Source organism: Gopherus evgoodei, chromosome 3, assembly GCF_007399415.2.
Source record: "Gopherus evgoodei ecotype Sinaloan lineage chromosome 3, rGopEvg1_v1.p, whole genome shotgun sequence".
In the NCBI taxonomy this organism is placed as follows: domain Eukaryota; kingdom Metazoa; phylum Chordata; order Testudines; family Testudinidae; genus Gopherus; species Gopherus evgoodei.
The window spans coordinates 166,225,961-166,251,729 of record NC_044324.1 but is presented as its reverse complement, the minus strand read 5'-3'; the positions used below and the strand labels follow the sequence as shown (position 1 = coordinate 166,251,729).

At 41.4% G+C, this 25,769-nt stretch overlaps 1 protein-coding gene across 1 annotated transcript in view; it reads right to left on the bottom strand.

The window, feature by feature from the left end:
* BABAM2 (BRISC and BRCA1 A complex member 2) overlaps positions 1-25,769 on the bottom strand; it is a 341,856-nt gene that overhangs the window by 222,518 nt on the left and 93,569 nt on the right. The window contains 1 exon segment of the mRNA XM_030557316.1: positions 2,213-2,407. Coding sequence (XP_030413176.1) covers positions 2,213-2,407 — 195 coding nt within the window.

Below are 25,769 nucleotides of genomic sequence, written 5' to 3'. Positions count from 1 at the left end.
AAACAGCTGTGCATCTCTCTCTATCAGTGTTACAGAGGATGAACAAATTATGAGTTTACCCTGTATAGCTTATAAGGGTAAAACGGATTTATTTGGGTTTAGACCCCATTGAGAGTTGGGCATCTGAGTGTTAAAGACGGGAACACTTCTGTTAGCTGCTTTCAGGTAAACCTGCAGCTTTGGGGAAAGTAATTCAGATCCTGGGTCTTTGCTGGAGCAGACGGGAGTGTCTGGCTCAGCAAGACAGGGTGCTGGGGCCACGAGCTGTCAGGGAAAGCAGGGGCAGAAGTAGTCTTGGCACATCAGGTGGCAGCTCCCAAGGGGGGTTCTGTGATCTAACCCGTCACACCTCTCCTCTTGTGGGTTCCAGGGCTAGCTGCTCAAGAAGCAGTCATTTAAGGTGTCAAGAAACTTTCTCTCTGCATCCCATCCTAAGGTGACATGTACCCAGTCAATATAGTTGAAATCCCCCATTATTATTGAGTTTTTTATTGTTATAGCCTCTCTAATCTCCTTGAGCATTTCACAGTCACTATCACCATCCCAGGTGGTTGGTAATATATCCCTACTGCTATATTCTTATTACTAGAGCATGGAATTACTAGCCATAGAATTCTATGATACAGTTTGGTTCATTTAAGATTTTTACTTCATTTGCTTCTACGCTTTCTTTTACATATAGTGCCACGCCCTCACCAGCACGACCTGTTCCGTACTTCCAATATATTTTGTACCCTGGTATTACTGTATTCCATTCATTAACCTCATTCCACCACGTATCCGTGATGCCTATTATATCAATATCCTCATTTAATATGAGACACTCTAGTTCACCCATCTTATTACTTAGACTTCTAGCATTGGTATACAAGCACTTCTAAACCTTGTCATTTTTTAGCTGTCTGCCATTACATGATGTAATTGAATGGGACTTTTTTTCATTTGACTGTTCCTCATCAGATCCTACCTGCATTTTATCATTTTCCCTCCTCTCCTCCTTACTAGGACATGGAGAATCTCCATTAATAGATCCTCCCCTAAGAGAGTTTCAACTCAAAAGACAAATCCTTCAAAAACCATTAGCCACTGAAATCAGAGGGAAGACTCTCATTGACTTCAATGGGTGTTGGACTGAGCCCAAAAGTTAGAATTACTAGAAAAAAAGGGGATTCATAATAGGAAGTTTTTTCACAATCTAAACTACAGCTTTTGGTACTACCAAAACCTATTTTAAAGTTTGAATGCAAGTCTGCAAACTAAAAATATGAAGAAGCTTTTCACATTTCAACACAAAATATTTAGGCAGTGTTTGAAGGTACAGGGAGCTAATTTTCTAGAGCATGCTTTCCAAACAACAATTGTGAAAAATGTAAGGATTTCCCTACATTTAATTTCCGCATTTTTTTCCCCTGAATGAGGGGTTTGACCAGATACAGTACTGAGACTTACAAAAGCACAGTGGAGGTATGAGACCACGTAAATGTTAAGAGAGTGGTCAGACAACATGTAAGAAAAGGTGTTAAGGGGTTGACAGTGCCCTATAACTATAATATAATCAAATACCCCTGTGCTGTCTACAGCCATCAGATAGTGCAGTTCAGATAATTAAACTAAAATCCAGGCCCTGGAGGTGTGGAATTAGAAAACTTCAATGAGATTCAGGCTATGTCTACACTAGAAGGCTTTGCTGGTACAGCTACAGTGGCAAAGTGCTGCTAGTGGGGCCAGAGCTATACTGACAAAATTGCACTGTTGCCAGCGTAACGGTGTCTATGGTAGGGGCTTTTGACGGCCCAGCTATGTCACTAAAATCACATTCCATCATACCCTAACTGAAATAACTACATCAGCAAAAGCCTTCTAGTGCAGACATAGCCTCAGTGGGACAGAACATGTGATTCTCACAAAAAATTTACCAGTTCATCTGTAAACCAGATGCATTGCCATCAGCTCTGAAGACTGTTGCTCACCTGAAAATCAGATTCAAGTGAAGCAATGCAACAAAAGCAGTGAACAAAAGAGGGAGTGGGGAGTGCAGAGGTGAGCTGGGGACAAACAGGTTTTTTTTCACCATGCTAACCACACAGTATGTGTGCACACATCACATAAATAGCTCTATTTTACAAGGTAATGTCTAGAATTACTATAGTGAAAGGAACTCTAAAAGCATTAATTTATTGTGCTCTTATCAGAAGTGATCTTAATAACTTACCCAGTTGTTTTTTTTGCCAGCATAAATTTCCATGTTCTCTCCATACTGGGGTTCTTCAAGTAAAGTCTGGTATTCAAACATGAGGCGAGAGCTCTCCCGTAATCGGCTGCACTGGAATTGGTGATACTGCTGGACGAGCTCTTTCACAACAAGCAGGAGACATTCAGGATTTGAGGGATTCCAGGAGGCTAAATTCTGTTGAATAAGGGAGAACAAAAGCACAGACTAGTTTACAGTAGTAGAAAGAGATGAGCAGTCTTTTCTACATACTAATTAGTACTTATAAAGTCCTCATCAACACAGTGTCTTGTTACATCTGAGGACCTGATACCCTTCCATTCACAAAACAAAAATTGATCTGAACAGTTTGAGAGAATTGGTTCAGACAAATGCAGTCCTGTATTGAATCTGAATCAATAAGTAGTAAGTCAAGCTAGCACCAGTGAATATGCCAGACTGAGAATAGCCTTGGAAATCATATTGCTCTGCTTATCCACAGAACAGGTACAGCATGGGCTGGAGCAGAACAAGCTTCTACCCAGCCGCCTTAACCACATGCCTATGGGCTTGTGTCATAAACAGATAGTTAAGGGTTAATGTCTCTCTTATCTGTAAAGGGTTAACAAACAGGGACTCCAAACACCTGACCAGAGAACCAATCAGAAAACAAGATACTTTCAAATCTCATGGGAGGGAAGCCTTTATTTGTGGGTTTGGGGTTTGGCTTTGTTCTCTCTGGGTCCTGGACAGGACTAGAGGTGCAACCAGGTTTCTGCCAATCTCCCTGCTACAGTCTCTTATCTATTCAGAATTGTAAGTAAGAAAAGGCGGTCATAGTCTTTTAATTTGTTTTTTTTTTCATTTGCATATGTGCACTTGCTGGAAGTAGCTTAAATTGTGTTTCTGCTGGAGAAAGTTTCTTTCTATTGTTTATAGTTGAAAGACTCTGTAACTTTTTACCATCTAAAGTGCAGAGATAAACCTTTTACTTTTTCTTTCTTTCTTATTAAAAGTTTTGCTTTTAAGACCTTTTTAATTTTTTTCTCCTAGTTAAGGTTCAAGGGAACTGGTGGAGAGAAGGGAAGGATAAATTTTCTCTTTGTATTATATTCACGCAGCTTGTATTGCCTCTGGGTGAGGCGGAAGGTAACACTCCTCTCGGTGTGGTGATTCAAAAAGTTGAATCAGGCGATCTCCTAGTGTTCCCAGGGCGGGAAGGAGCTGGGAGGAAGAAGGGAGGGGGGAGGGAATGGCTTATTTCCCTTTGTTGTGAGACTCAAGGAATCTGGGTCTTCGGATCCCCTGCGAAGGTTTTGGGGGGACCAGAGGGTATCAGGCCCTAAAAATTCCTGATTGGTGGCAGCCTATCAGATCTAAGCTAGTAATTAAGCTTAGGGGAATTCATGCTAGTACCCATATTTTGGACGCTAAGGTCCAGAATTGGGACTTATACTTGACATGGTGTGCAGCATGTGGGAAAGAGTAGAATCCAAAAGCCAGTGAAATTATTAATTTTCTTTTCTCTGTTAGCTGCTTGTAAGCAGAGAGAAGGGTTTGTTTTTTTAAACCTACAGCCAGAGAATTTTTTTTTCCTTGCTCCATCTGGCTGTGCATAGAAATGGCCTCAGGCAAGGGCCATTAAGTTTAACAGGGGTCTTTTGTTAGACAATAGAACTCCAGCTGTGAGTCAACTACACCAGCAGAACACACATGCAAATGAAGGTTTTCCTTTTGTTCCAGTTTTATTAGAGAAGGCTTGTTAGAAACACTCTGTTGCTTAGCAACAGAGCAGGCAGCAGAGGAACAGTAATTCAGACAGTAAACCAGCAGAGGGCACCCCAACACAAGAAAACAGGAACCATGACTTCCAAGGCAAAAATGGAGGCGGAGGCAGAGGCACAAATCTAAGACGCAGAGCACAAGCGAGATATGGAAAAAAAATACAGAACTCGAAATAAAACAAAAAGAGATGGAGCTAAGGGAAAGAGAAAAAGAGGCTACCCACAGGAGAGAGTTGGAACTCCTGAGGGAAACCCACCGGCAGGCCCTGGAATTAGAAAAGGCTAAGCAACAGAACCCAGCCAATCCTAACAACCCTTCGCCAATAATGGTTCCGCAGCACAAGAAATTTCCCACCTACAAGGCAGGTGATGACACTGAGGCCTTCTTAGAAAATTTTGAAAGAGCCTGCCTTGGGTGCAGCATCTCTGAAGACCAGTACATGGTAGAATTGAGGCCACTGCTCAGTGGATCCTTAGCAGAGGTGGCGGCTGAAATGCCTAAGGAGAAAATGAACGATTATAAACTTTTTCAAACCAAGGCCAGATACAGAATGGGGATAACACCTGAACATGCCTGTCGGCAATTCAGAGCCCTGAAATGGAAACCAAATGTGTCATTCCCCCGACACGCCTACCACATTGCAAAGAATTACGAAGCCTGGATATCAGGAACAAAGGTTAACAATATGGACGAGCTGCACCTCCTGATACAAATGGAGCAGTTCTTAGATGGTATTCCTGAGGAAATAGAAAGGTACATACTAGATGGAAAGCCCAAAACGGTAATCGAGGTGGGGGAGATTGGAGCCAAATGGATGGAAGTGGCAGAAAAGAAAAAAGTTACGGTCAAGGGGAGCGAATACCCCAGGGGGCACACCGACAATAAACCCTATAACCGAGGGCAGCACAAGACCCCACCGATAACCCAAGGAAAGCCACAGACACCGTATTCTTCCACCTCACCAGTCTCCAGTAACCCACCTCGATCCCGTGACCAGTCAGCTGGAAGATGCTTCAAGTGTAATGAACCGGGACATATAAAGGCCAACTGCCCAAAAAATCCCAACCGAGTGCAGTTCATTACACCACCATCACACCAAAGATCCCCAGGCCCAGATGCCTCTTAAATACCCTTGGAGCAAAGGGAAATTTTGAGAGTGGGCAGAAAGAAGGTTACTGCGTGGAGAGACACGGGGGCACAAGTGTCAGCTATCCACCAATCCTTCGACGACCCCAAATTCATCAACCCAAAGGCCCAAGTGACAATTTACCCCTTCATGTCACAAGCTGTAGACTTGCCTACAGCTGAACTGCCTGTCCAGTACAAAGGCTGGTCAGGAATGTGGATTTTTGCAGTCTATGACAATTATTCCATCCCCATGCTACTGGGGAAAGATTTGGCCAACCAGGTGAAGCGGGCCAATAGAGTGGGAATGGTTACACGTAGCCAAACCAGGCAAGCTTCCAGACCCATTCCTGTTCCTGAGCCGTCCACAGGGGCCCCGTCTGTGTTACCAGAGACCCAGACAGAGGTAGTGGACCCGGATTCCATGCCAACAACGGAAACAGCCACAGTGCTTCCAGTACCAGACCAGGAACTGGAAAAGCAGCCAGCACCAGAACCGTTGCCAGCACTGACGACAGTGCTTGCAAATCCATCTTCAACCCCAATGCCAGAGGGCGCCAGCGAGCCTGAACTGGCAGAAGCAGCAGACAATCCTACCCAAGAGGCTCAGCCAGAGCCTGAAATACCCCCTGGTGCACCAGCGGAGAGCGGTTCACCAGCAACGGAAACAACCCGCTCACCTACATCGCTTCCAGAGTGACCAAGCCCAAGTCCACAGTCTAAGGAAGAACTGGTGTCTCCATCTTCAAGGAAACAGTTCCAGACTGAGCAGGAAGCAGATGACAGCCTTCAGAAAGCTTGGGCGGCAGCACGGAGCACCCCATCGCCTCTCAGCTCTTCTAATCGAGACCGGTTTGTTGTAGAACAAGGACTTTTACACAAAGAGACTCGTTCTGGTGGACACCAGAAAGAATGGCATCCACAAAAACAGTTGGTGGTTCCAACTAAGTACCGGGAAAAGCTCTTAAGCTTAGCCCATGCTCATCCCAGTGGCCATGCTGGGGTGAACAGAACCAAAGACCGGTTGGGGAAGTCCTTCCACTGCGAGGGGATGGGCAAGGACGTTGCCTAGTATGTCCGGTCTTGTGGGGTGTGCCAAAGAGTGGGAAAACCCCAAGACCAGGTCAAGGCCCCTCTCCAGCCACTCCCCATAATTGAGGTCCCATTTCAGCAAGTAGCTGTGGATATTCTGGGTCCTTTCCCAAAAAAAGACACCCAGAGGAAAGCAGTACATATTGACTTTCATGGACTTTGCTACCCGATGGCCGGAAGCAGTAGCTCTAGGCAACACCAGGGCTAAAGCTGTGTGCCAGGCCCTAACAGACATTTTTGCCAGGGTAGGTTGGCCCTCTGACATCCTTACAGATTCAGGATCAAATTTCCTGGGAGGGACCATGAAAAAACTGTGGGAAACTCAGGGGGTGAACCACTTGGTTGCCACCCCGTACCACCATCAAACCAATGGCCTGGTGGAAAGGTTTAATGGAACTTTGGGGGCCATGATATGTAAATTCGTCAATGAACACTCCAATAATTGGGATCTAGTGTTGCAGCAGTTACTTTTTGCCTACAGGGCTGTACCACATCCCAGTTTAGGGTTTTCACCGTTTGAACTTGTGTATGGCCACGAGGTTAAGGCCATTACAGTTGGTAAAGCAGCAATGGGAGGGGTTTACGCCTTCTCCAGGGACTAATATTCTGAACTTTGTAAGCAACCTACAAAGCACCCTCCGACACTCTTTAGCCCTTGCTAAAGAAAACCAAAAGGATGCTCAGGAAGAGCAAAAGGCCTGGTATGACAAACATACCAGAGAGCGTTCCTTCAAGGTAGGAGACCAGGTTATGGTCTTGAAGGCGCAACAGGCCCATAAGATGGAAGCATTATGGGAAGGGCCATTCACGGTCCAAGAGCGCCTGGGAGCTGTTAACTACCTCATAGCCTTTCCCAATTCCTCCCTAGCCCAGAGTGTACCATGTTAATTCTCTCAAGCCCTTTTATTCCAGAGACTTACAGATTTGTCAGTTTACAGTCCAGGGAGGAGATGACGCTGAGTGGCCTGACAGTGTCTACTACGAAGGGAAAAAAGACGGTGGCGTGGAAGAGGTGAACCTCTCAACCACCCTGGAACGTCTGCAGCGGCAACAAATCAAGGAGCTGTGCACTAGCTTCACCCCATTGTTCTCAGCCACCCCAGGACGGACTGAACGGGCATACCACTCCATTGACACAGGTAATGCTCACCCCATTAGAACACCACCCTACCGAGTGTCTCCTCATGCCCAAGCTGCTATAGAACGGGAGATCCAGAACATGCTACAGATGGGTATAATCTGCTCATCTACCAGTGCATGGGCATCTCCAGTGGTTCTGGTACCCAAACCAGATGGGGAAATACGCTTTTGGGTGGACTACCGTATGCTAAATGCGGTAACTCGTCCCGACAACTATCCAATGCTACGCACCGATGAGCTATTGGAAAAGTTGGGACATGCCCAGTTCATCTCTACAATAGACTTAACCAAGGGGTACTGGCAAGTACCGCTAGATGAATCTGCCAAAGAAAGGTCAGCATTCATCACCCATGCGGGGGTGTATGAATTTAATGTGCTTCCTTTCGGGCTGCGAAATGCGCCCGCCACCTTCCAGAGGCTGGTAGATGGTCTACTAGGAGGACTGGGCGAATATGCAGTTGCCTACCTCGATGATGTGGCCATTTTTTCCGATTCCTGGCCCGAACACCTAGAACACCTGAAAAAGGTCTTTGAGTGCCTCAGGCAGGCCGGACTAACTGTTAAGGCCAAAAAGTGTCAAATAGGCCAAAACAGAGTGACTTACCTGGGACACCAGGTGGGTCGAGGAACCATAAACCCCCTACAGGCCAAGGTGGATGCTATCCAAAAGTGGCCTGTCCCAAAGTCCAAGAAACAGGTCCAATCCTTCTTAGGCTTGGCCGGGTATTACAGGCGATTTGTACTACACTACAGCCAAATCGCTGCCCCACTGACCGACCTGACCAAAAAGACCCAGCCAAATGCAGTCAAGTGGACTAATGAGCGTCAAAAGGCCTTTACCCAGCTTAAGGCGACGCTCATGTCGGACCCTGTGCTAAGGGCCCCGGACTTTGACAAACCATTCCTAGTAACCACAGATGCATCTGAGTGTGGTATAAGAGCAGTTCTCATGCAGGAAGGACCGGATCACAACTTCCATCCTGTCGTGTTTCGCAGCAAGAAACTGTCTGAGAGGGAAAGTCACTGGTCAGTCAGTAAAAAGGAATGCTACGCCATTGTGTACACCCTGGAAAAGCTACGCCCATACGTTTGGGGACGGCGGTTCCAGCTACAAACTGACCATGCTGCACTAAAGTGGCTTCATACTGCCAAGGGAAACAACAAAAAACTGCTTCGATGGAGTTTAGCTCTCCAAGATTTTGATTTTGAAATTCAACACATTTCAGGAGATTCTAACAAAGTAGCTGATGCACCCTCTCGTGAAAGTTTCCCAGAATCCACTGGTTGAAATTTGTCCTTAAAATGTAAAAAGTCTTGTAGTTTACATACTTAGTAGTATATGTAAAGGTACATGTGTTGTATTAATCTGTTTATTCTAAAGTTATAGGAAGAAATTACAGCCAGTGAGGTTACCCACTGTCTGCGATTTGCGGGGCGTGTCATAAACAGATAGTTAAGGGTTAATGTCTCTCTTACCTGTAAAGGTTTAACAAACAGGGACTCCAAACACCTGACCAGAGAACCAATCAGAAAACAAGATACTTTCAAATCTCATGGGAGGGAAGCCTTTATTTGTGGGTTTGGGGTTTGGCTTTGTTCTCTCTGGGTCCTGGACAGGACTAGAGGTGCAACCAGGTTTCTGCCAATCTCCCTGCTACAGTCTCTTATCTATTCAGAATTGTAAGTAAGAAAAGGCGGTCAAAGTGGTTTAATTTGTTTTTTTTTTCATTTGCATATGTGCACTTGCTGGAAGTAGCTTAAATTGTGTTTCTGCTGGAGAAAGTTTCTTTCTATTGTTTATAGTTGAAAGACCCTGTAACTTTTTACCATCTAAAGTGCAGAGATAAACCTTTTACTTTTTCTTTCTTTCTTATTAAAAGTTTTGTTTTTAAGACCTGTTTAATTTTTTTTTCCTAGTTAAGGTTCAAGGGAACTGGTGGAGAGAAGGGAAGGATAAATTTTCTCTTTGTGTTATATTCACGCAGCTTGTATTGCCTCTGGATGAGGCGGAAGGTAACACTCCTCTCGGTGTGGTGATTCAAAAAGCTGAATCAGGCGATCTCCTAGTGTTCCCAGGGCGGGAAGGAGCTGGGAGGAAGAAGGGAGGGGGGAGGGAATGGCTTATTTCCCTTTGTTGTGAGACTCAAGGAATCTGGGTCTTCGGATCCCCTGCGAAGGTTTTGGGGGGACCAGAGGGTATCAGGCCCTAAAAATTCCTGATTGGTGGCAGCCTATCAGATCTAAGCTAGTAATTAAGCTTAGGGGAATTCACGCTAGTACCCATATTTTGGACGCTAAGGTCCAGAATTGGGAATTATACTTGACAGCTTGTTGTCACTGCAGTGTTAATTAGAGTTATAAACTGAGTGTTGCCCTTGACTCGAGTCCCATCTGCACACAAAATCCCTTAACTTCAGTGTGTTGCTGTTTTTAAAGTTGAACTGGCTGGCCTGTCAGGGGACATAAGCTACACCTCAAGTTAACACAAAACATCAGCTGCTGACATGACCACTGTGTGGTAACTAATCCAATCACTCTGTGCAGCTCAAGTATTATTTCAGAGCATGGCTGTTCTCACTCAAGTTAGGCTAAGGCTCTGTTCTCACAGCAAAAAATGTATGTGGGGTGAAGGGGTTTCCTAGCAGGATAGCTAATGTACATTAAGTATCCCCCTGAAAAATCCGAGTGTAGTTTTTGTCACAAAGTAGCTAAGAGAGGTTAACACTGTACTCTCAGCTGCAGATGACTTCACTTAATTTACCTTGTGTCTACTAAGATAAGTCTACTTGTGTCTACTAAGGACTTGTGTTTATTAAGATTTTACAATGAGATACCTAATACGTGTTAGATTTAATTTAACTGTATTCATTGTATCATTAATTCTGTTACGATGCCTAGAGCCTGGAACAGGTGTCTACTTTTAAATCTAAATAATAAAATAATTAATAATATCAGTCCCCTTTCTGCCCCTTCAATTTAGGCATCTCTACTCAAACCATCTAAAGAACCTACAATTACTTTTGACATGGAAATATTAACTACTTATAATGGATATTTTAATTGTATACAATCTGCATGTGTGAATAAAAACACATTGACATTTCTGAACATTCTGAAGTGGAACAAATTTTTTTTTAGTATGTAACGTTTTGTTCTATCTAACAAAAGATAGAAAAAGATAGAAAAGGCTTTGTTTTCTAAAAAAAATTAAGAACAAGTGACTGTTTTGTATTCAAATATATGCCAAAATGTATTTTTAACCCAGATTTTCATAAAATGAATTAAATCAGAATAAAAAAATATGGAGAGGCTAAACAAGAGAAAGGATCCAGAGTTCTGACTTGTAAAATAAAAAACAGCTGTGTCAAATATCTATTCTGCCATTCTGGGAATGAAGATGAGACGCTTGCACGTAGGGTGACCAGACAGCAAGTGTGAACAATTGGGACAGGGGTGGGAGGTAATAGGAGCCTATATAAGAAAAAGACCCCCAAATCAGGTCTGTCCCTATAAAATCAGTACATCTGGTCACCCTACTTGTATAGCTATCCAGACATGAGCTCACAGTCCTATATGAACACTTATTTCAAGCAAAATGTACTAAAGATACACATCTTGCAGAAGGATGTGACCATTTGTTTCAGGTTATTAAAAATGGGACTTTTCATATTTCTTGTAACTGAAAATTGTAAGTTACACGTCCTCAGACCACTTTTATAGGAACTGAATGTATCAGTGTTTATGTCAACTTCACTTTTCTTTTTCTCTCCGCAAGTATTTCTCTCTTTGGGCCACTTCATCATTTATCCGGGAAAAGATTTAAATATTAAATTACTAAAAAGATAGTTCCCAGTTTTAAATGTTATGATCCAAAGTAAAAACACAACTACAATCTGTCAGTGGGAGAGATATTGTGTATGTGTAAAACATCAAGGTCCTTTCTTTGCAAAATTGTCATGAAGTTTACCAACATAGGCATAAAATCAATGTTATCAAGCCTTATGATTTTATTTCAAGTTTCATGATATTTGACGTTTTCTTCAAACCCAAATCCTGGAGGATTTTTTCGAGAATCTCAGCTTTTACTACAACTTTTCTAGAAATCATGGCTGGGAGAACAGCTTGAAAATATGAATCATGCATATCCTAACAGCTCAAAATCCACAAGGCAATTAAAATAATGCATTTTTTAAAAAAAATGTCTCATTACTTTTAAGCCACTCTCTTGACCGTTTGGGGCTTGACTCATGATTTTTGAATGCCTGGGGTTGGCAATGCTGCAATATCTACTCACCACTCATTATCAGGAAAATAAAAATAAAATAATGACGATGTAACAGTCACCCATTTAAAAACAGAGTGGGTGAACTGAATTTTGGAAGGCTAGCCTCATTCTTCAAAAATATAGACCCCATTCTTGCTCGAACAGACAAGTCACTCGACCAGAGTGCTTAAGAGAATTGTTAAATCCAAAGTGTGTATTTGAAACAGACGGGGGACTGATAGATTTGTAATACCTCTCGTCTGGAAAAGATGCCCTGACTTCAGAACTATGACTATGCTAAAGAGCCCAATGAAAAAAAATCCTCCAGGATTTGGGTTTGAAGAAAACGTCAAATATCATGAAACTTGAAATAAAATCATAAGGGTTGATAACATTGATTTTATGCCTATGTTGGTAAACTTCATGACAATTTTGCAAAGAAAGGACCTTGATGTTTTACACATACACAATATCTCTCCCACTGACAGACTGTAGTTGTGTTCTCTCTCTCTCTCTCTCTCTCTCTCTCACACACACACACACACACACACGGCAATTGTCAGCTGAGCTGAGCGCTGACTTATGATCCTGGGATGAAGAATGGTCCAGTGACTGGTTGCTAGCCTGTGACTCCAAAGACTGGGATACAATTTCCTGCTTTGCCACGATCCTCCTGTGTGATCTTGGGAAAACCACTTTGGACACTGAGACAAAGACTCACGATCTGTAAAATGGGGATAATAGTAGTGCCCTATCTCACAGACTGTTGTGAAGATAAATACATTCAAGTTTATGAGGTGCATAGATACTATAGCCATGACTGCCATACAAGTACTTAAGGTAGATACCACAGAAGTGATTATGAAAACCCTCAGAACTGACAATCATTTCTTATCAACATGAGTTCATTTAAGTTTAGTCGATTTAATAAAAATATAGTCTACAAAATACTATTCAGTACACAGTGTCTTCTAGGAAACAGAGCTTGCATCATACAGTCTGAAACCAAGCAAACATACAATAACCTCAGACTTCCTGTTCCCAGCACCTAGTCAAACAGAGCATTTCCAGAAAGCTGAAGAATGTAATATGCTCGTAGGTACTGACAGCAGCCAGAGAAATAGGAATAACCTTTCCACCGAATCCTATTGTGTTACATCAATGCCAACATGTTGTCAAAGGAAATGACCGATGATATTTTAATAACTGGCCTAATTGTAACTGAGCATTTTTAAAAAAAATAACATTGTACCAGAAAAGAAGGCAGCAAGAGGAAGCTCGTTGTCATCTGTTCTGTAAAGAACTATGGAATGCCAATTGCCCTTGTCAACAAGGAACTCAACAATATTGCATCAGAACAAAGTTTTTTATACTATTTAGCCACCCACCGCATGTCAGTTACAGGAATTCAAAAGAAATTATGTCATTGCAGCGCTTCTAGGTTAATATGTCTTTCATTCTGAAACTAGCTAGATACTAAAACCAGTAACATGGCAGATAACTCGTTAGGAAAAAAACACCCAGAACTTAGCAAACCTAGCAAATGCTGTGAAGATTTCCCAGTGCAGATGTATGTATTTATTTCAATACAGTCACACACAAAGTAAAGTAAGAAACATGTATAATGGCTACATTCCTTTTCTATAGAGCAAGCTATTTATTACACATACTTTTAAGACATACAACACCAAAAATATATGTTTCTCAGGATAAAAATTATAAGTGGCAAGTGGACATGATGTTCCCAACCATTCTATTACCTTTTCAGTTATACCATTTTTATTAAAAGGTCTTTTTTACATGAGGTTGCACCAACTAAAGATAAAAAGAAAAATCTTAAAAACTGTTAACACAACTGCATGAATAAATTGAGATTTTTCTCCGTGGGATTTTTTCCTAAGTGCTACTCAGTTGCTGTAGCATTTGCTGATCTGAGGATACTTAACTTTTCAATCATCTTCTCCTCATCCAATCTCAATAATATGTGAAAATACATGTTTAGCTGTTCCTTAAGTGTTTCAAATAATGCCTTCTTTAAAATATTCCTTCTTTTATTTTACAATAATCCAAAGGCAATGTAAGCACTCTGCTGAAAATTTTCAGCTTGGGTAGAGAAAAAGTTAAAAGAAACCATTTAAAAATGTTAAGAGTCATCAAGTTCTATTTTAGTTAGCGACTATAAAACATGATAATCACTACAACTAAATCACGAAGAAAAGTAATAAATTAAGTTATAAGCCAAAAAGTTTGCCCACCCCTGACCTAAAACTTAGGTCAACCTAGCAACATCACCACATCGCTGTGCAACGTAGTTAGGTCAACTTAACTCCCACTGTAGATGCAGCTAGGTTGACAGAAGAATTCTTCTATTGACACAGCTACTGTCTCTTGAGGAGGTGGATTTACTACAGCAAACAGAAAGACCCCTTCCATCACTGTAGCAAGAGTCTACATTCCTGTATTTTAGCAGCGTAGCTGCAGCTATGCCGCTATACCTGTAGACATATTCCAAGTTAACTCACATTAAGAACACATCTTTTTTTCCCCAAGTAAAGGCAAGGCCCAAGAAAAAAATATAGTCATTAACTTAACCAGGGTGAAACATGGTAATGAAAAACAAATATGTGAAAGGAGATGGCAGTAGCTTTTCTGTATACCCACTTATTTTCTGTTAATTGTTAGCAGGTGTTTCAAGGCAAAACCCCTGGTGCTCTAACAGCACAGTTCACTGCAGTGTCTGGATGCAAGAAATAGTATTTAAAAAAAAAAAAGTCAGTCAGTTTCAAACAGCAGCAGAGTAAACTATGCTGAAAACAAGCCCTCTGTACTCTGTGGCTACAAGATTTGGCACAGAATTCAATCTCTGTCTAAGCAACATACACTCCAGACTGTCATTTAACTTTTCTTAAAATTATGCATTTAGTCATTGTGGCTGCAAAGACGACCTTGAAAATGTGAACAGAGTATAAACAGAGGGAGTGTTGTCTTCCGGAGCCTGTAGGCAGGCTTCATGCAACCCAAAAGGTATGAACTATGCTGTTCATCTCAATGGGTTATTAAGCCTGAAACTTAAAGATAACTATTTAAATAACAACACAGTTAACTATTTCACTTATGATCATTTTAGCAGAAACATTCAGCTACGGCAAAATGACGAACTGTTTCCGACGCCTCTCCAGGTGTTAAAAGCTCAACTGCCCCTATTCAATTGTTATAGCCTCCAACTTTACCCAATAATATTTATGATGCAGTTACACATTGTCACTGCAATAATGAAAACTGAAAATGAGAGGAGAGTATTTTCTTAAAATTGAATTTAACAAAAAATAATGGACATATGTGCAGACAGTATTATTAACTTTTTGTATTTAAGTCAGTAAGAGTCTAAATTTTTTAGTGTAATTGAAGTTGCTGTAAAATTTCCAATGGACTAATGCAATTCCACAGACACTAGTGATCTGTTAACACCTCTCTGCAATACAGGAAGTCCAGGCTCGATTCTAATTCCTTATCGCTTGTTCCGCATGACAAGTGATATGTCTTCACTGCAATTAACTTGAGTTATCTGTACTCAAGTTACTCCTCTCAAGTTAGATGAACTTGAGAAACCTCACTGTGAAACAGCACATAAAAGTTACCACAAACATAGCTCAAGCTATTGCGTCTACACTGATTCCATTCTCACTCTGAAGGCATAACTCATTGTTCTTAGTACTGCACTTAGCTAAACCACTCTATGAATTCTTTTTCAGTATACAATGAGAGAACTCTTATCTTTTCCAAGAAGTGGTGCTAACTCAGTAACTCATTCAAGTAAACCACTTCCACTCCACTTTTCTGTCCACAGTCTCCACTACAACTAGTGGCAAAGCACTGATCCTACTCTGAGCAACCAACAGTGCTTAATGCTGGCATTAATGCAACCCATGTGAGTTTCATTTTGCGGGGAGAAAAGAGGGTGACTGATATAGGGCATGAGATGCAGTGGAGGGCATTTCAGCATTGGCTTAGTGCCATGGGAAGAAGCAGCACGCTTTGCTAAGAAGAGCTGCATTCAGAGTTGGAGGAATGGAGAGAGCCAATGCAGTTTGTAAAGGCTGACAAATCCCCCTACGATGACTGGGGGTTCTGGGCCAGGACCATGAACACAGTGGTGGGACGACGTATCACGCAGACCTGAGGCAACAAGCTGTGGACACGGAACTTCCACATGAGGAAAACCAAATTCCTGTAGCTGAGTGAGGAGCTTGCTCTGACTATTCAGCACCAGGATATGCAGTTCAGAGGAGCCAAACCCAATCCAGAAGAAGGTTGCTATTGTCAAATGGAAGCTGGCTATCCCAAATAGTCATAAATCTGAGGTTAATCAGTTCAGAATTGGCAAGACAACTCTTCTATTGTGGTAGAGGTTTGCCATGCAATTATTGCTTTGATCCATTCATGTATGGTAATGTCTGAAAATATCCCCCAGAGTAACAATGGGCTTTGAATACTTTGAAAAATGGCCTTCCCAAATTGTGATGGGGCTGTTGATGGCTCTCACAGTATTCTTGCCAGCAAGTTAAAGTATGGATTAGATGAATGTATTATAAGGTGGATAGAAAGCTGGCTAGATTGTAGGGCTCAACAGGTAGTGTTCAATGGCTCAGTTTCTAGTTGGCAGCTGGTATCAAGCGGAGTGCCCCAGGGGTCGGTCCTGGGGCCAGTTTTATTCAATATCTTCATTAATTATCTGGATGATGGAATTAATTGCACCCTCAGCAACTTCACAGAAGACACTAAGCTGGGGGGAGAGGTAGATACACTGGATGGTAGGTCCAGAGTGACCTAGACAAATTGGAGGATTGGGCCTGTCAAAGTTAGAATCAGGACTCACAATTTGTCAGACCACTCTGTTTTATTAGCACAGCGCTCTGCCAATAACATTCAGAATATGTGAGCGGCCATGCAAGGCCAAAACAGTCTTATTTATACAGATAAAAGAGCGGGAATCAGACAAAAGAACAAAGAAAGCAAAACTGTAAAATTCACCTGGGGCACAGCATGCATATCCTACTTCCTTACTAACTCTTTATGGATCTGAGGCTAATACTTCACCAATTGCCCTTAAATGGTGCAATTGTTCTGTGTGAATGTCTGTATTCCTGACACCTGGATTGCAGCATTCCAACAGTTTTTCTTAAAGGTACAGACAGCATTTCTTTAATCCTTTCTATTTTCACAATATAATTCATTCTACTTTCACAGGCCAAAAGAAATCCGATTAAGTTCAAGAAGGACAAGTGCAGAGACCTGCACTTAGGAAGGAAAAATCCCATGCACCGCTACACGCTGGGGATGGATGGGCTAAACAGCAGTTCTGCAGAAAAGGAGCTGGGGATTAAGGTGGACGAGAAGCTGGATATGAGTCAGCAGTGTACCCTTGTTGCCAAGAAGGCCAATGGCATATTGGGCTGTATTAGTAGGAACATTGCCAGAAGATCAAGGGAAGTGATTATTCCCCTCTATTCAGCACTGGTGAGGCCACATCTGGGGTACTGCACCCAGTTTTGGTCCCTCCCGCTACAGAAGGGATGTGGACAAATTGGAGAGAGTCCAGCAGAGGGCAACAAAAATTATTAGAGGGGCTAGGGCACATGACTTACGAGGAGAGGCTGAGGGAACTGGGGTTATTTACTCTGCAGAAGAGAAGAGTGACGGGGGATTTGATAGCAGCCTTCAACTACCTGAAGGGAGGTTCCAAAGAGGATGGAGGTAGGCTGTTCTCAGTTGTGGCAGATGACAGAACAAGAAGCAATGGTCTCAAGTTGCAGTGGGGGAAGTCTTGGTTGGATATTAGGAAACACTATTCCACTAAGAGGGTGGTGAAGCACTGGAATGGGTTACCTAGGGAAGTGATGGAATCTCCTACTTAGAGGGTTTTAAGGCCCAGCTTGACAGTGCCCTGGCTGGCATGATTTAGTTTGTGCTGGTCCTGCTCTGAGCAGGGGGTTGGATAGATGACCTCCTGAGGTCTCTTCCAATCCTAATATTCTATAATTCTATGATATGTGCTCATTAACTGCCTTACCTCCTAGACTACATAAACCTATAAATTGGAAAAGACACTACTCATTACATATGTGAGACTTGGTGGTTCATAGAAGGAAGTTCCTGGACTCCCACATGAGGGCATTGAATTGTATAACTCAATTCAAGAGATCTGGCATATCTGAATTTGGCCAAGTTAGGATTTTGTTCCCAACCAATAATGTGGATTTCAACAGTATGTCTGTCCCCAGTGTTGTTTTGGGAGGCCCAGCCTGTCCTTTATTCATATTATTATTATTGTGTTACCAGAGCACCTAGGAGCCCAAGTCACAGACCAGGACCCCACTGTATTAGGCAATGTACAAACACAGAACAAAAAGAGAGTGAAGACAACACCCAAAGGGGCTTACAATCTATTTATAAGACGACAGACAACAATGTGACAATATTGGTCAGCATGACAGGCAGTGATCTCTACTCCCCTGATGTAAAATAACCTGCCATAGAAAGGTTTAATTGCACACAGACCAGGTGCAGACCAGTGGTGGAATATGCCTTTGGCCAACTGAAGACAAGATGATGTTGTCTATTAAACAGTTTAGGTTGTTGTGTGCATCCACAGAGAAAGATGCATGGAGAGAACAACTTGAAACACTTAAATATCAAGTCTTCTAGCTCAATAAGGTTATATACTGATTGGATTCTGAAGGGAGAGACCTGTCCAGATGATCTGCAGCCAGAGGATAAGTCTGAATGTGAGTTTTTAAAGAGTGGCTGAGTACAAAAAATAACACGAAGGAGAATCTCAGCATTAATAGGAAAGATAGAGGTTCCTCTCACCAGTATATAGAATTTTCCTTTTTAGACTAGTCATGAGATCTGACTTCGGGCTAAGAAATAATATTCAGCCTTTAGTCTGGAACACAGTATTTCATGCTCTTTTCTTTATCTTTACACTAACCTCCTCAGCCCCTACATCAAAACTTCATAATGGGTGAGAATTCTCTTTTCCCCATTTTTAGCTTATTAAGCAACTTGTGCCCATTAGGAGCTAATTCATAGATGCCACAACAGGATATTGACTATTTCAGACTTTCAGGCAATGTCCACAATAAACTGTAACCTCACAATATCAGAAAGAAAATAAGCGAACATAATTTCTAATTGAATAGAAGTTGTTTTTCTTAAGAATGTGTTTAAATATCCACGTTGCCAGAATATCTTCCAGGAATGTGATTTTTAAGAAGACAGCTTGTTACTGTTTTTCCTGGCTACACTACAGGAAACAAACCACAAGATCTTATTTAAGTCAGTGTTCTTCTGTATTTCTAAGCAAAAAACTAACTCCAATCGATTTCGTGAGAAAATGTCAGTAAACACAAAACCTCTGAAGCCCTTGATGACAATAATGGTAATGTGCTTGCATTTCTATAATATCTTTTAACCAAACTGATCACAGTGCATGAGACATACAGATTATACAAGCACGTGCTGCATTTTATTCATATTATATACCTTCCCCCCACACAAATAGGTGTAGTATAAAGGTTTAATTAGTAATCATTTAGGTTTTGCCACAAGAAAGTAATGTGGTCATCCTAAACTTAGTGTTAAAAATCTATCACACTTTTTAAAATTATTATTATTATTACTACACACACACACACACACACACACACACACACACACACACACACACACACACACACACACACACACACACACACACACACACACACACACACACACACACACACACACACACACACACACACACACACACACACACACACACACACAAAGAGGAAGGCTGGCCCAGTGGTTAAGGTACTAATCTGGAATTTAAGAGATCCAAGTTCAACCTCTTGCTGTGCTACAAACATCCTGTGTGACCATGGGCAAGACTTTTAGTCTCTTTATGCCTCAGCTCCCCATCTGTAAAATGGGAATAACACAGAGCTGTTGTAGAAATAAATGCTTTAAAGATTGTGAGGTGCTGAGGTACTACGGTAATGGAAGACATGCAAGTACCAAAGACAGACAGGTGTTTTATCTCAGTGGATCTACATATATAAATATTTTTAACATATTATATACTCCATGTATATAGGAGATGTCACACTGGATCAGCCCACTGATCCAGCTAGTCTAGTGTCTTTTCTCCAACACTGGCCAATATCAGTTCATTCAGAGAGTGTTTTGCCTCCAGAACACAGTCATGGAATAACTTGCCCAAAGCAAAGTCTTACGTCTCGAAGCACAAAGGTTTATAGCCTTTCTAAGACTTCGTTATTTTTTTAAATGCTTGATATTGCAATTCTGCATATTCTTATCCATAAATATATACAAACATTTTACTAATCCTGGTATGCTTTTGGTCACAACATCTTGTGCCAATGTGTTCCATAAACTAATTATGCATTGCGTGGAAAAGTATTTTCCTTTTAACAGTTTTAAATTTCTCACCTTTCAGTTTAATTGATAGTCCTCTTTTACCTTAATTATGAAAAAGGACGAAGAGAAGTAACTGAACTACCTTCTCAAGATCATGCATTATTCTGTATACTGTACTATCACGATCAGCCTTAGGGAAAATGGCACCCTGGGCAAACTCATATTGTGGCACCCTTGGTCCCCAGGATGCAGCACCCCCCTCCATTGTCCCTGGCCCCCTGAGCTCCTCCAGCTCCCTATATCCCCCTTTGCCCCTAACCCCTGATCCCCCCTCCTGTGCCCATGTGGGGAAACTGACCTGGATGCACAGAGCACCTGGCATTGCTGCTCGCTCCCCTCCTTGAACACTGCTCCTCCATGCTCTCCTAGGGAGCGGTGATGGTGGGGAGCGAGGAGCAACACCAAGCCCTCCACGCATCCAGGTCACTTTCCACACCTGGGCTGCACAGAGAGCAGCAGCTCCTGATGCTCGCCTCACAGCACAGCCCAGTGGGGAAACTGACCTGGATGGATGAAGCACTTGGTGTTGATCCGTGTTCTGCCCTTTCCCAGCCCACTAGGGATGCGCAAAGGAATGGCAGGGGGGGAGCAGTGTCTGTGTGTCATTGTTGCCTCCCGCTTCTTCCACCAGGAGGAAGCAGGGAGAATCTGGGTGCACCCCCCACATACAACACCCTGCCATCTGGGAGCAATTTCTGACTCTACGCCACCAGTGCACACTTCTGTGCTGCTTCAGGGCACCCTCTTGACCATGGTGCCCCTGGGTGATCACCTGGGTGGCCCACGCCTAAGGCCGGCCCTGAGTACTATATACATTATTCTGATCAGAAATGAACAAAGTAACCCAAGTGAAGGTATCCCATTTATTTATATAATAGCATTGTAATATTTCCCATTTTATTATCTATCCCATTCCTTTTACTTCCTATTTATTTTGCCCCCACACACACACACTTTTTATCCACTGCTGCTAATGAAGCAGGTGCTTCCATCAGTCTCTCCTGAAATGTTACTGCTAATTTAGAGCATCCTAAGGTGTATGTCTGAGTAGTTCATATAATTCGTTCCCACATTTGTTAGTTTGCATTTGCTGACACTGAATGGGCAAGACAATGGCAAATGAAATTTGCCTAGCATGATTAGATCTCTGTGAAATTCCTCAGTCATATCCAGTATTGATTAACCTAAATAATTTTATATTATTTGCAAACTTTGCCACTCACTACTCAGCTCCCTCCCTTTACTAATTCATTAATAAACACCAGTCCCAATAAGCAACCTGGTGGCTCCCTAATGATAACCTTTTGTCATGATGACAACTATTTATTCCTACTTTGTTTTCTGTTTCTTAGCCAGATTCTGATCCATGACAGCACTCTGCCTCTCACTCAATGACTATTTAGGTTACTTTTTTGCCTCTTGTGAGAGATTTTGTCATAGTTGTTTTATAAACCCAAATAAATTATGTCACCTAGTTTTCTTTTATCCACTGTTTATTGACACATTCAAAGAATTCTAACAAAAACAGAGGCACAATTTTCCTTTGAAGAAGTAATACTAGCTACATTTTATGTACTATGATGATCTCAGTGTTGTATAATTCTATTTTTTGTTATTATTTCAACCAATTTACCAGGTGTAGAGATAACTCCTGGTCTGTAATTTCCCAGATCACCCCGAGTTTCATTTTGTTTTTGTTTTAAATATTGATACAACATTTGCTACCCTCCAGTCCTCTAATGTGAAAGCTAATTTTAATGAGAAACTGTGTATTATTTTTAGCAGCTTGTGCATTTCATTCTTAAGTTCCTTCCAATGTATATCATCTGGTCCAGGTATCTTGCTTCTTGTCTTCAGTTTATTCCAATATCTCTTCTTTAACAACATCAATCTTTGATAGTACCTCATCTTCATTAGATCAGACCCACGGTAAGTATCTTCCCAACATCCTTTCTGATGAAGACTGATGTATATGTATATGTATATGAGAGAAATCTTTTACCTACATAATATACACAAACACACCTATACAAGAGGTTAATAATTAATAATTTTGCTCTTCCGTGTAATACAGTCACTTCTGGAATTAAAAAGGAGAAGTAGTTTAGCTATATAAAGCTACCATATATACCATTTATGTTAAAAAAGCAGCAGGAATTTAGGGAGGCACAATGTAAATACTCATCTTGAACCCAGGCCAGGCCCTAGAAATACTACCCATGCAATTGCAAAAAGTACCTTGGGATTTTCAATTACCACAAATGGTCAAGACCTTGTTTTTAAAACCTCACATGAAAAAAATTCTATCCTTGTACCATGCCTGGGTAATGGTTTGAAGGATTAACCACTGAAATCATAAATACAACTTCCCAAAGCATCTGGATTTTCCTCAGAGGCTTTGTGTCCAAGCTCTGACCTGGCTTGACCTGCTGCTTACAAAATCTGACAAATTTCAGCGTGGAGTAACTTGGCGGGAAATAGCCTCATACAACTGCTCTTGAGATATGTTTTCTCAATTTAAATCCAGCCAATTGTATCAAATGGTTTGATCAGTAAATTCAGCACTGTGTGCAGAAATATGATGAGAGAATAAGTCTGGTTTATCATCATTCCCATAAAGATAAGAGGGAAGATACGTTGAAACTCTCCCTAAACTATCATTTCCAGACTGACTTTTAAGCTGACTTTTTACGATACTCCAGATACATTTGGTAAGTAGATTAATTATGTATCTATATCACAGACGATATCAGACTCCCATTTACATATTAGCTGATGCCTGAATTCACATGAAGCATTTGTAGTATTTACTTTATTAGTTAACCAAATTATACCCTAGATGTTATTTACACTGGGTGACATCACATTTTTCAGCTGTCACTACCATCCACTGCCTGGGTATTAAATATATCTTTACAGCACTATATGGGGGCGGGGGGGGGGGAAGGTATTTTAACAGACGAATATATTAAGTCCTTCCACATAGCCCTCTACTCATATCTGTGTATATTTATGTGACTGGACTATCAGAACACCAAGCTTAGTGGCTTGCCATTAGCAGTAGTCTAATTCTGAAGCTTTAAATGGAGGCAAGTCATAGTGCAAAGCTACATGGGGGTGGGGTGGGGCCAGGGCCAGGAATTCTTCCAAGACTGTTCAAAGCTTCTGCCCTCTTGTTAGACTAGTGATGTTATGTGACCCCACCCTCTAAGATATATAATTCTAAGTATGAACAAGTTAAATTGGGTGTTCGTTACCATATGTGAAATAACTAATTTCTGCTGTTTATTCAAAGCCCTGAGTTTGCATTTTATTGCCTGAAAGTCACTTCACTCCAAGGTGAAAGAGGAGTTGCTGGTGAAGGGAGCTCATGTCATCACAGAGCAATATAAAAAATCAAAATTCAATGAACCTTTATTGAAGTTCCCTACTTTGGCAACATCTTTAAAGGATTTGGCATTGTTTTTAATGCTTTTTCCTCTGCAGTAAGAGTTTGGTCATGAGGCACTATATGCAATGTTTTAGATCATATGACCAGATCACTATTCTTACCCGTCTCTGACTTATCATCAACAATGCTGACTGCAACATGACAAATCTAGTAAGCATGGAAATCTTTGACTGCTTCTGGACACATCATGAATAAGCTGTCTTCCATTGTGCATCCTTTATAAAAGAGCAAGTCCTCAACAAAAATAAAAGAAACATACCCGGAAAATGACAGAGTTGTACAACAAGAGACAATGAGGGACTCATCAAGTTGTATTGATAAACAATTACTTCTCAAAAGTTTTGAAAGCAGTTTTCTTGTACCTCCTCAGCCACATTACTAATGCAGCACAAACAGTGTTATCTGACCAAAGCAGTTTTTTTCAGTTTGATAGCTGCCTGAAACTATGACTCCTGTGGAGGAGTAACATTTTTTGCTCACACTGTTGTACACTTCACAGAGATCCTAAATAAGATGCCTGAAGGGAGTTTGTGTTGACTTTGCCAGCTTGAGGCAAGTCTAGTTGAATTTTCAAGTTTTCTTTAGAACACCTTATAAATTTTACCTTTCACTGATGGATAGTTGCTTGGTTCCTATAGCCTCGTCTGTATGAGAAGATGATATCTGTTGCTGACAATGGGTATGTCTGAATTAGTGCTATACACTATTTAACAGCAAAAGAGTAAATGAAGGAATGATGCTGAACATAGCTTGTCCTTGGCTACATTTCCAGTTAAACCACATTCAGTACAGCTGTTCAGCTACATCCATCATACACACCCATTGTCAACAAAGATACTTTTCATGTTGACAAGGCCTAAATGTATCAACAACTTTGAAGGCTTTAGACACTCAGCAACCAGCACTTCAGAACACCCTCCACATTCAAATCAATCAGTATAAACTAACACACCATCAACTTATCATATTTTCACATTTGCTGTTTTCCCTTTCTGAGCCATCACTGGAACAACTTCCCACAATAATTTTCATGATATGATCCATCTTTCCAAATTTTCCTCTCGGGCAGACTGGAGCACCAACAAAAATTGAATGATCTATGAAAAATGGACAAGTAATGCTCAGCAGCACCCATGGGTCTTAGTAACTACAGCCAATATATCTGGTATCCCTAAGCAGTGACATTTTGTCATGGGCTATTCTACTTTGTGTCACACATACCAACATTTTTATTGAGGCTTAATTTCTTTTATACAGCATAAAGCAAAACCACAGATGCTCACAAGAACAGGTTTCACTTTTGGTTTACTATCAGAAGCTTTAGAAGTCTGATGCACAAACTCACACTTTTCACTGACCTACAATGAACCACCAGCTGGGTTTCTCAGGAGAAACAATATGATTACACTAATACAGGGGTCATGCTCCATATCAGTTTTTCATCATTCTAGAAGTTATTCAATTGTTTTTGCCACACATTTCCTTTTGTATTATCTTCCATCATGCTTTCTGCCTCCCCTCCCTGGTTAGGGAGACCAGATAGCAAGGGTAAAAAATTGGGATGGGGGAAGGGGTAATAGGTGCCTATATAATACAAAGGTCTTAATATCGGGACGTCTGGTCATCCTACCCTTGGCCACACTGTGAGTCCTGAGAAATGAACAAATAATACAAATGCAAAAGTGGGGAAAAAATGTGCCCACAAAACTCTGTACTAGAGAAAATATGCTCCACTCCCTTCAAATAACTAATCTGATAAAGATACAAAGCGTCTTCACTAGAAAGATACTATAGACTTGTCCGGTATGTCCAGGAGAGCCTGATCCTGAATTCCTTGAACACTTGAAACACATACTGAGCTTAATAAGAATTTTGGATGAGCAAGGAATACCAGAATGGCCCCAGAAGCGCATCCCCAAATTGTAGATTCTCTCTGAAGGCAGACCCACCTCCTTTTCTTTCAAGATTATAATCATAAAGTGATCAGAAGCCCTAAACCTGCTAATGTACACTGCCACATGAGACAGAGGACAGTAGAGTGTTCTTCAGGCAGAATGATCATACATTATTACAAAGCTTAAAATGTTAATAGTGAAATCTTGATATGCACACACTAAACAACAAGGAACAAGTGCAGTTTGTGGACATCATAAGACTCTTACTAATGACTCCTGAACAGCTGTCACACTTGAAGGTGTCAAGGTACCTCTGTCCACTTC